This window comes from Falco cherrug, chromosome 2, assembly GCF_023634085.1.
Source record: "Falco cherrug isolate bFalChe1 chromosome 2, bFalChe1.pri, whole genome shotgun sequence".
NCBI lineage: Eukaryota > Metazoa > Chordata > Aves > Falconiformes > Falconidae > Falco > Falco cherrug.
In genome coordinates, this window is record NC_073698.1 from 85,572,415 (window position 1) to 85,584,724 (window position 12,310).

The 12,310-nt window shown below is 35.6% G+C and overlaps 1 protein-coding gene across 11 annotated transcripts in view; it reads left to right on the plus strand.

The window, feature by feature from the left end:
• The window catches only part of DMD (dystrophin), a 1,162,157-nt gene that overhangs the window by 271,836 nt on the left and 878,011 nt on the right, over positions 1–12,310 (plus strand). For all 11 annotated transcript variants that reach the window (XM_055701082.1, XM_055701084.1, XM_055701085.1 and 8 more), the window contains 3 exons: positions 2,757–2,849; positions 3,847–3,924; positions 6,931–7,023. In XM_055701082.1, coding sequence (XP_055557057.1) covers positions 2,757–2,849; positions 3,847–3,924; positions 6,931–7,023 — 264 coding nt within the window. The remainder of the gene's footprint in view (positions 1–2,756; positions 2,850–3,846; positions 3,925–6,930; positions 7,024–12,310) is intronic.

Below are 12,310 nucleotides of genomic sequence, written 5' to 3' on the forward strand. Positions count from 1 at the left end.
GACTAGCTGTGCTTGTTTTTTCATTGTTGGAAGCTTCATACTTCAACTTAACAGACACTTTTCAATGGCACAACTGCTATATTTGATGCATCTTTGAGCCCTTTGTTTCTGAAGACTTACTGCAATGTTGACCAAGTGAAGACATTTAGCCCATTTGAGAAAGAAGACTTAATTAGTCTGTTGCCAGAAAAATAGCAACCTTCTTTAGGTTAAGGATGATGATTAAGGATGATATGTGTAACAGTAGTATAGGGTGTCTTAAGGTATTTTTAGCTCCTGATTAATGGAAGGTATACTTCCAAGACCCTAAAAATCAGTGGTAAGTTTTGTTTTAAGTTTTACTTGTAATACATTTGTAAATAATATGTCATGCTGAGGATGCTGCCATGCTGTCTTTATTTTCTTTCTGAAAGCTTTACCCCCAAAAAACCCTCATATTATTTTGTCAAGCAGAATTTTTTGCTGTCCTGGATGGATTTCAACCTAAAATTTATGAACCACTTACATGCTGCAACAAGGAAGATAGAAAGCCATAGAAGCAGTTATGAAGGCTAGTTCTATTTTTCTCTTATGATACAAAGCAAGATAATTATATCCTATTATCAAAATGTCATTGTGCTTATGTTCCCAGAATGATTCAGTAACATTATGGTCACAAGTCTTTCCTAGTGTTACAGAAGGGCCTATTGATCACTTTGACTTTCTTAAGAATGTTAAAATGTTCCCTTAGAAGTGTATAGGTGTTGTGCTTCCCCTCTGCAAAAATTACTCTTGTTCTGCAAGATTGGTGAAGAGAGTATTGTCTCTCTGATGTGATATTCTCTCTTAATTTTGATTTTGTGCTGTATAGAGTAAGTAATAGAAAACATCATAAATACAGTACATGACTTGCATAATGGCATGATTGTTCATACCATCATTTTAAACATTTTATCAAAACTATTTCTCATGCTAAATTCAAGGCTGGAAAGTGTTGCTGGGTATCTTTAACAGAACAGATAATTCAGGAGATTGAGCAGGGTGAGTAAATTGTATCTGAATTTGTTTAATACTGGTTTTCAGATATTTTGAGTAGTCAAGTGGTAAGTTGTATGTTAACTAGAAATTAGCTTAGTTGGAATGGTTTGTGCAGGGTGTGAAAACTGGCTAGAAAAAGTTTTCCACTGCTGTAGAAAATTTTTGATGTTTTGGATGTTTGTTCTGTGAAACAGAAGCAAGACCTTACTGAAAATGAAGGGATTTGAAAGGAACTCTTGTCTCAGAAGAGAAGAGCAGTCAGGGAGCAAGGAAGAGTGAGTCATGCCAGAATAGCCAATAGCACTAAAGTTTGTGCTGTACACATAAATATTTATTGATTAAGGAAAAAAAAAAAGAGTCTAGCACCAGAAACTTTCTTTAAATCTGTTCTCTGTTTAAGAAACCTTCTGAAAGAATTGATACTTTCTGACAAAATAAATTTTTAATAAAATTCCCAGCTAGCTCTAATGACCGTTTCAGTGAGTAAAAGAACAACATGGCTGACAGGAAACCAAATGTTTTCCGTGTAATAAGGACTCCCAGATCTACATTGCTTTGTGGTACAAGTGGAAGATACGCAATGCAGGTCATCATGGTGTCAGTTATAGTAAATTAAAATACAGATGCTTCCTTTCAGATCAGTCAAAGCATCAGTGGAACTTTATAGATTAGAAATAACATGGACATCTGAACCTACTTGACACTGCACAAAATAATCACTGTTTTTATTGTGGTTCTCAAAAACTCTCAGATATGCAAAAATACATCAAAATTTATAGGTGCACATAAAAATATCACAGTGATTAAACTATGCAAAATCATATCCCTATATTTTTAAAATTTAATGCATTAGTCAAGCATCAGAACAGAGATCACCTTTTACCATTGCCACATGGAGGAAAATCCCAAGTATTTCCTTTTGTCTTTTGCTGATGCTGTGTACAAAATGTGAATTGTGTTTTAGCCATTTATGGTAATGAGGCACGATTTGGTACAATTCCAAGTATGTCCTATTAATTTACATGTGCTCTAGATCCTCACTAAAGTAAGCCTGAGACTTAACTCTCTATGCATAATTCCAAGTTTGTTTCTGCCACATGAAAGAGTGCCTACTAGACCATTAAACTTGATATGTCTTTTTGTGTGTTTGGGGATTTTTGTTGTTTGGTTTGTGGTTTGTTGGTGTTTACTTGTTTTTTGGTTGGTTTGTTGTTTTTTGGTTTGGTTTTTTTTTTTCCATTTGGCAAATTATTTTCCCTGGTTTTCTCCCAAATTGCACCTTAATTGCCAAGTCCAGTTTGTACTCTAGCTTCATTAGTATTTATTTCTGGCTTAATTATTTGTATTAATTGTATGTGCACAAGTTATAAATTATTGGATCTGCAGTAGTTTCTCAAAAATTATATCAATAGTATAATTTTAGGAGGAGTGAAGGGTGTACATTTGTTGCTATAGGAAAAGTACTTGAAATAAGGTAAGCACCAATCTACCTTATGCAATAGCACCCTGTGAAAACAGATGCGTGTTAAAGAATTCTATTAGTTTAGTTGTAAGATATTTTCCTCCTTTGCTTTGTGTCATACCTTCATATTTATTATTTAATTTGCACAGTGTATTTGTGCAAGTGAAATACACCACGTCGCAAGACAGTGGCTTTTACAGCTTTCTGGTCTTATTTAGAAATTTGATTCTTCCTTTTATTGGTGTTTGAACTAACTAAAGTAATTGTTTCATTTCAGTTTGGAAGACGCTACATTGAAGATCTTTTTAGTGATTTTCGAGATGGACAAAGACTTCTGGAGCTCCTGGAATGTCTTACAGGCCAAAAGCTTGTATGTGTATATTAACATATTTACTGTATATTGTAGCCTTGATGTTGTGATAACTGTAAGGGGTGGCATTCATTAATTTCTGCCATTGATGAGGGCCTGTGGAAACTTTTTAGGGGTCTGAATATTTTCAACTTCCATTTCAAATTGAGGGAACATTACGAACTGTAGGCTATATTAGACAGTAACTCTTTGCTAGGCATATATTTGAAAGGATAATTTACTTTGTTGCATGCACTTATTAAGAAAATGTGGCAAGAGAAACAAGACTGAGGTAGGATTCATTTAGATATTGAGATATTAGCTGCTATTCAGAAATTATTTATTGCTAGATCTTTGTGCCAAATACAAGGAATAGAATTTAATGTGTAGAATTAGAATATTTTGCTAATAAATTTCATACATAAAATCCATTTATTGGAGTTGTATATGTCTGAAAAGAGAGAACTACTTGCTCTTATTAACCTGGAGATTCTAAAGTGACACGTCACATGTTTTTTTAATGGCATCTCTTGTGTTCCTGGGTGGAGTTTGTGAGCTTGGGATCATTCCCTGAAATTTTCTTATAAAATAGTGAAGCAGCATGGGAGTTTGAAAATAAAAATCCAGAGAGAATGTACTTGTAAATAAACATTAAACAAACTTATGCTTATCTGTTTAGTTGTCAAAGTAATGTTCCTAAATTGTACCATGGAGCAGAAGACTAATCATAATAAGACAGTGTTTAATTATCTAATTTTATATACAATTCAATAATTCATTCACTCAAAAATGTCAAGGTACCAAATTGCCTTCCAACTGTGGATCCAGTTTGTTTCACAGTTGCTGTTACTTCATATCAGGAAGCTGCATGTGCACAATGTGTAGTAATATTCTCAGTATTGTTGTCATAAACATCTAAAATAGAACACTACAGGTGTAATATAAGATTTGAGTTACATATAGTTTATTCTAGTTTCTGATTTTTGGTAGTAAATTTTTTTTTAATTTTTGTTTGTAGGCAAAAGAAAAAGGCTCCACAAGAGTTCATGCTCTGAACAATGTCAACAAAGCACTGCAGGTTTTGCAGAGAAATAATGTAAGTAATCAGCTGAACAGGGTCAGAACATCCTATAGATAGCGTATTTAATGCTTTGTAATTGTTAGATCAAACTCTGGTCCATCCTGTTCAATTACCGGAGTCAATACAGTTTTATTAATGTGACTTGGATACTTTGTCATTCAGCACTAGGATGGAATGTATTCCAAAGAGTTTTAAATCCTGTGCCAGAAAATTTTTGAATAATATATCTATAACCGATGCTGTCTGAAGGCAGAGCAACATGCAGAATTTTATGTTAATGCATGGGACTTAAAATACGTTTTAAAATTTTAATTACAAGAAGTAATTCTTAGCTGATTAGAAGATGCTACATATTACATTGTCTACTCACAAGCTCTGACAATTATCAAGTCTGAAAAACTGGGGGTTTTCCTACAAGAAATCTATTTGGTAAATTTCCATTGGTGTCGGTTCCTTATGGTTCATAATATTAAGTAAATTAATCATATCAAAACCAGTTTCTGTTCTTTTTTGTCAAGACTGAATTTTCCAACCGGTATCCTGTGCATCATTTTAAAGTAAATATTTTCAGAATGTCTTCCTTATGCAAGCATTCTAATGGGCCAAAAAGTTTAACATTTTCAGTGGCCAACTAATTATATCATATCTCCTTTTCAAGAATAAATTCAAATAAACTATAATATTCACGTAAACTGAACAGTAAGATGTGATGGAACAGTGATAATATATTCTGTGCTGCATATTATATTTCTTGATAGCTGCAGTAGGTCACTAAACATACTAGAGCTCAGCTGCTGACTAAAGTTATCGATTTTATAAATCCAAGGTAATCCATCTGAAAATTTATGCATAAATGAAAGTGACCTTATAAGACTGGCATAAAGACCTCAAGCTTGATTTTTTTTTCTTTTTTTTTTTCTTAAATGGAATTTCATGTAAATAAATAGAAGAAAAAGCTTCCAATTCTTAAAATTCTGCAATATTTGACATTGTTGAAAAAAATAAGCAATACATTATTTCACAGTATACAGGAAGGTTTTGGTTACATACCTGGAATGTGTTTACGGATTTTCATCATAAATTCTCTTAAAAGTATTTGTTCATTATGTATCAGCTAAATCCATTTAAATGCTTTTTATTCAATTTCCAGAACATAACAATAATCCCTTTAAAATATAGAAATAGACCAGAGTATTCCAATTGAAGAATATAGAAGAAAAAACATTCTTTTAGAAAGTGGTCATCCAGCAGCCATCCTATTCATGTAACTGAAACCTTATATGTTGTACACAAGAAATTAGAATAGCAAACAAACACCCACACCCCCCCCCCCCCCCCCCCACACACACAACCCCACACCCCCCCACACCCCCACACTCTCTCTCTCTCAATTTAGTATGAAGCCAAAAGATCTGCATCTGAAATAGTTTCCTCAGCCTTCAAAATAATTTCAAGAGTGATTTCTATGGGACTTCAGGAATGCAAAATCTATGGTTCTAAAGCTATTTAAAGCCTGTGACCAATTAGATTTTCCTGCTGCTATGTGCCACCCTTGCTCTGAAGTTTTGCAATCATCTGGGTGCTAACAGACTAAAAAAATGCTGCTGCTTCCAACCAATCCATATTACATCCCCCCCCCCCCCCCCCCCCCCCCCAATAAGGTAATAGTGCTGGGGAGGGGGCTTGCCCCAGTATAGTCTCAGGCAATGCTGAGGCAAACTGGGAAGTGCTTCTGTTTTAGTAAAACAGGTGTAGGCCCTGTGTATTCAGGCTTCCATTTCCAAAAGCAAATGTAGAATGTGTAAGTGATACCCTAATAAGCTTCGTAATGATTCACTTGCTACGTGGACCCCATTTGAAAATTATGATATAAAGTCCAAGTTCCGCTTGTGAAAATTTCCAAGACACTGTTGGTTAGAATTGATTGCCAGTCTTTGCTTTTAGTCCAAAATGATGACTTCATAAAGAAAAGAGGTCTTGAGAGTTTTAGAGTTCTTGGGAAAACATCTACTTCATATATGAATAGAATAAAATTTCATAATGCATTGAAATTAAAAAAGCAACCACCAACAACAAACAAAAAAACAAACCCCAAAAGGTTTGGTTTTTGTGTGCAAAACCTTTAGTCATTCTACATATGTAACTTCAAAGAAGTGCAGTAGAGATGTAAAGAGTATAATTTTTGAAGGAGTGGGATGCTTTGCCATGTAAGTATCAGCTCTGATCGTGAGAAACTGAATCTATGAAACAGTAAGGATGCAAATTTTAGTCATAATTTCTATCCAAAAGTGCAGGTCTTAGCTTGTACTGCCTTGCACTCCCATCCCTGAATTCCACTTTCTTGTTTAGATAGCATAAAAAGTGGGGGTGGGTGAAGAATCATTTTACATGTGGAGGAAAGAATATTCCAGGTTGGTAAATCCTGATGCATAATGAAGTTGTAAATGCATGATTTAATTATAGAAAACAACATTACTGGATAAACTAATGTGGAAAAGACTCGCTTATACCACAGTCGTCGGTTTCTCTGTATTCCAGAACACATCCTGCCTTATACGCAGTAGAATTTAACTAAAGCAAAACAAATTCTATTTTAATATAAATATGTACAATATATTGGGTTTGTAGATTCTTACAGTGTCTAGATGTGTGTGTAAATTTCAGCAAAGTATATTAAGTAAGGTAGTATGGATCATAATACGGGAGTTTTCCTGTCACATCAGTTTTGTGATTTGTAATGGTAGAGGCTTACTTTTCATTGTGTTTTCACAACACCCTATAACTGGAATAATTGAAACTCTAGATCACTGCATGCTTTTTGCCAGCACGTTAATTGTGCCATTTATAAAACATGAGTTGGGTGTTTACTAAACAACAGAGGCAAAATGAGAGATTTACCTGAGCTCATCCCTCCCTCTCCCTCAACACAAAGTTTAACACCAAATGTATGAAAATAACACAATGTCTTATGCTTGCTATTTATCTTATGCAAATATTTTTGTTTGTTTGTTTCTTCAATAGGTTGATTTGGTAAATATTGGGAGTTCAGACATTGTGGATGGAAATCATAAGCTGACCCTTGGTTTGATCTGGAATATAATCCTCCACTGGCAGGTGAGTGGCACTGCTGCTTACTTTCCATGACTGTTATTCCACTGATCTTTTTTCCATTTATTATCCAGCCACAACCTACGAAGTAACCATAGGCATTGCAAACAGCGTCCTAAATCAGCAAGCTCTATGGCTGTCTGTTTACATATTATCTAGGATAATAAGAATCTTAAGAAGATATAATAGGTTTTAGAGCATTAGCAGCAGCTCTTTTGACTAATTTCACACTCAAGTGTTGCAAAAGAATCTATAATACAGTTATTGTAAGAAAAATGTGTAGACAAAGCCAACATGGATATATAGCTTTTAGAGTCACTTTCCTTTTTAGTATCTTAGAAAGTGAATTTTATATTTTAATGAAATAATAACATTTGTTGCTTTTTGGACCTGACCCATCCTGCCAAGAATTATTTTTAGAACACTAAAAACCTGCTCCTCTGACAATTTATTGAGGCAGATGTGGCTCATTTAGCTTCCGTTCTCTTTAGAGAGAAAGGGGGGATTATAATGTCGATCTCATAAAAACCTCATCATGAGGACACTTAAGTAAACCAATTCTGAGACAATAGTAAAATAAAAATTCAAAAAGAACTAACATCTGGATGCTCTGAGTCTGCATGTTTGCATGACCCAGGGCTAAGAGTCTGTCCATTTATGTTAGCTCTGTTCCCCAAGCAATTATCTATGAGGTTTTATTTTTTGAAGAATTACAGGCAAAGATGGTGGGAAACAAAGCTGAAAAAACTTTATATTAAAACCTAAACATTCCTGTAAAAAATGACATGTGCATCATTCATTGAGGTAGGGAACATTTTTTTTCTAATTTTACAGTGGAAGCAACAGATGAAAGCTGCAAATAGTTCAATCACTTCTTTGGCTCCCATTCCAATATTCCTCATTTAATTGCATAATATTGTTCTAGATTACTTATTAAGAGCAGATGGAATATGAAACCTAGTTGTGCAACTTTTACCAATAATTCTTGAATCACTGTGTTTTAATTTATATGAATTACAGACTGAGATGACTATTCATGTGCAAATTCATAATTTGATTTGTCTTTTATTCTGAGGCAAAGTAATAAAGATGTGCTTTAGAATTAGCTGTGTAGTTTTTAATTTTACTTTGAGCTTTTCCCACCACATTCCACTTAATGCATAGTTACACAAGCACAGAAGACCCATGTTTCCTGATATAGGCTGGTGCAGTTTTTGACAGTAGGCATGTGCTCTTAAGAGTACCACTTGCTTGCAGTACATAGGTGATTCATTTCAAGCTTCATCTTGAGCCTAGTGATAACTGTGACACCAGCTGTGATAGTACCTGTGACTTCAGCTGAACTGCACATATATGAAAATTCCAGGGATAATATTTACAAAACAGTGGTTAAAAGTCTGAAACTTTCTCAGCATAATCATAATGATCGAGTCCATGTTTCAGTTTGTTCTGTTCATGGATTACTGAAAGGAAGTGACCTGCATCTTCTGGACTTCTCTTTTTATTTTTATTTTTGTCAATAAATTTATAATTTGGCTAAATATAAATTTAGTTTCTTTTCAGAAGTGTAGCTAAAGCCTGGTTGGCAAGAAGAAGCCAGTTGCTGTTGCATAGTGATGAATAATTAAAACATAATATAAAGACAGATTTGTTCTTGGGCTTTTCTCATTTAAAACAAAACTCAGGAGATGTTGGTTTGCTTCTTATTTCCCTCAAAGGACTGGAACAGTTCAAAGTGAATTTGCTTGTTTACAGCTCTATGGAGAAAATCTTTGTTCTTTTTCAGGTGTCCTTTCAAGTTTTGAAGTGATTTTCATGTTCTATAATATGTTTGTGATTGTTTTGCCCTGTTTATATGTTGGTAATGTCTTACATAGTGATAGCACTTCTGGTGAAACAAGGCTGTAAGTTTCCTAAGAGAGGGTGCTTCCTCCTGCTGGTACCATTTTCCCTATCACTGATTGTTCTTGGCACTAAACAGCTAGAAACATAACAAGCTGTTGTTAAAGACTAAATTATGGCCTCAGGGTCACCAAATTTATCTGCCAGTTGTCTACAGCTGGGTAAAACATCTCCTTACCTATGATAACATATCAAGACTAATATATTTATTTGTAGTCTGTGGGAGGTCTAAAAAAATAAATGATAATACACAGGCCGGTTGATTTAGTGCATGCTACTGATGCAGTTTGTGTTTGATGGTGCAATCCTGCTTTTGCAAATCCTTTCACTTTATGATTCCAAGAACTTGCAGTCCTAAGAGTCGCCTAGAGGAAATTTATCTTCTCACATGAAAAAAAAAAAAAAAAAAAGTTGTGTTGACAGGTATGTTGTTGCAGATGAACAGGCAAGAATCCTTTTCCAGTTTCACATCCTGCAGCCAGGACCACATTAGGACAGAACTATACTTATGTATGATAACAAGACTGTCTCTTACAAAAATGTGAATCTCTTTGTGTAAAATATATATATATATATGTGTGTGTGTGTATCTGTGTGTACATATATACGTATATGGTAGAAGAAAGAAGCATGGAGGGACTAATTAGGCAGTACCAGTCAGTACCAGTCTGAATGGACACCAGCAGTCCCACTGAGGAGAGGCAGGGGTAGAGGCATTGCAGCAGACAAGATTTGACTCATTCGTGTCACTCTCATTTCTACTCAGTAGAAATCTTGGGGCTTTCCATATCCTGTGGTGATTGTGTCCTTTTTTTATCTAGCCTGTTTTTCAGATTATTATTAAAGTTTCAATGAAATTGAACCATCATTCTGAGTTGAGCACCTGCTGCCAAAGCTCTTTATGGCACTGAATCTATCAGAGTTTCTGCTTCCTTGAAGCTGCTGCCATCTTTCTCACAGTTCTGTGATCCCACCCTCACTGCAGCATTGACACTTAAGCAAAACCAAACAAAAATTATTAATTTCTGAACTATTACATTTGACAAAGACTCTTAAGAGTGGAAAAACATTCTATATTGCAGTGTGCAAGCTGTTTTGTTATTGCTTTAAAAGCAAACTTTTTTTCATGTAGAGCATGAAAAAAAAATACCTAGCAAAAATCATTGATAAGAGACAGCCAAAATCTCAACTTACTTCAGAAATTAAGTGAAAGAATTGACATATACAGAAGGCAAATATTTCAGGGAACAGTGCATTTAAACAGTCAGCCTCATTTGGAGACCATTAAAAGCATCAGGCTTGCTGTGCACTTGTTGCAGAACTGGTATTTTAATTGGAATTACCGTTTTATTTTATGTTGCATTATAATGGTGGAAGTAAAATACTAACAGAGTACTGTCAATCCACCTTGAAGCAACGAAGAAAGAGGATGCTTTACTTTGATAGATGTCTTCAACATCTATGAAAATGTTCTTAAAAGTGTTCTTTAAAATGTGTTTTGAAAGAGTTTAGTGAATTCTAGCTACAAAAAAGTAATCTATGCAGTCAGAACACCTGTAATACAGCAAGTAAAAAGTACTCGGTTGTTCTGTCAGGGAGCTATAAGGTCCTTATTTGATTAAGAAAAATAAAAACACCTTGCTTTGAGAATATTTTTTTTTAGATTCTCTCCTTCCTCCCTCCCTCTCTTCTAAGGGCTGGCATCCTGAAGCTAAGTGCCAGTCTTACAAAATGTTACAAGCCTGGGTGTTGGCTTTATGTGAGAAAGATGCAGTGCAAGCCTGAGGTTGTGCTGTTCCTAGTCACCTTACACAGAGACAGCTACGCGTGCGTAGACCCGAAGACTTGGTCCTGCAGCAGGGAGGCCAGTGTTCCACTGCTGCCATGAGCCAGGCCTGGGCATGCTGCTGGCAGCTTCTTCGCAGTGTAGTGACAAGAACAGTGGTGGTCCCATTCTGTTAACAGCTATCTGTTTGGAAGTTTGACATTTTAGAAGTCATCTTGAGGGTGTCTGTGTTGCCCTTCGCCCCCCTGCCCCCACACCTTCTATTCAAATTGAATCTTTTTTTATCACCATAGTATACGCATGTTCCCCAGGAAGAGCAGGGATTTATATTCTGTGGAAGTCAGATTTTCTTACACCTTAAAGCTTTTTTTCCTGCCAGGATATACTGCATTACAAAGGAGGGGTAACAAAGAAATTAGTATCATAGGTCAACTCATCATTTGACAGCAAGAGGCAGAACCTACTAGATGCTTTGAAATGGCTGTTGGTTTTGATACTGGGTGCTGAGGACCTTATCCATCCAAACACTATTCACGCTGATGTGAACACATCTCTACGGACTAGTTTCTCAACACTACATCTTAACTGAGAAGCCTTCAAAAAGCTTCCTCCTAACCTTGAAGTCAGCCAGCGTTTTTCCACTCAGGCGCTGATTTCCCTTCAGAACCCAGCCATCCTGCAAGCAGCACAGTGCTGTGCCCACAGTGGTGTGGCCTGGCATGACACGGCCTGGCATGGCACGGCACGGCATGGCATGGCACGGCATGGTGCTGCGTGGTGCTGCCAAGGTATCAGGTGGGGTGTGAGGGATGGCAGCACCCCACGGGGTGCTTGGGAGGACAGGTAGGTCCAGTTGTAGAAGTGGAGTTTTCTACCAGTTCTTACTGAATAGGAAGTGACTTCAGTTCTCAGGATGAGATAAGACCATTTTAGTTCTTTATTTAAAATGCTTGCCATTCCCTAGGAGATAACCAAAAATCATAAATTTAAGTCTTCACTGATGCAGAGAAATGAAGGAAAATGAGAGTAAATCTTTATTCCTTGTCAGCATATATAATTCAACAAGACGAGTCTGAAACTATTTTCTGTTTGTTTACTCAAAATTAGAAATAAATGCTAAATTTTGGGCTTTGCCTCTCTAAAATGAAAGGATAAAATGTCACTTGGACTCTTCAAAATAATTGCCTTCCAGAGGGCCCATTGTTTGATTGTTTCTGTGTAATTTTCTCTGTTCATACTTATTGCTCCTTTCTCTTATGTTAATGTCAACTCAAACACTTGGTATGTTATGAACTTTTATATTTCTAAATCTTGTGTTTCTTCATTCATTCAGGTACCCTTTACATGAATGTGTGTTGCTTTTTTCAAATGTTACAGTCTGCTTATAATAGTCAGATAAATCTGCATTTGTAAATATAAGCACATGATAAAAATCCAAAATGAACAACAAAATCCTGGCTTTGACAAGTTCTCCATTGCTATAATTTCAATATTTTCTAGTCTTTCATATTGTTAAAATTTGGTGCGATAGATGCTATACTTGAAAATTCTCATCTTTTTAGCACCTGGATTCATGAAAAACAAAATTTTGTATTTTGATAGTAG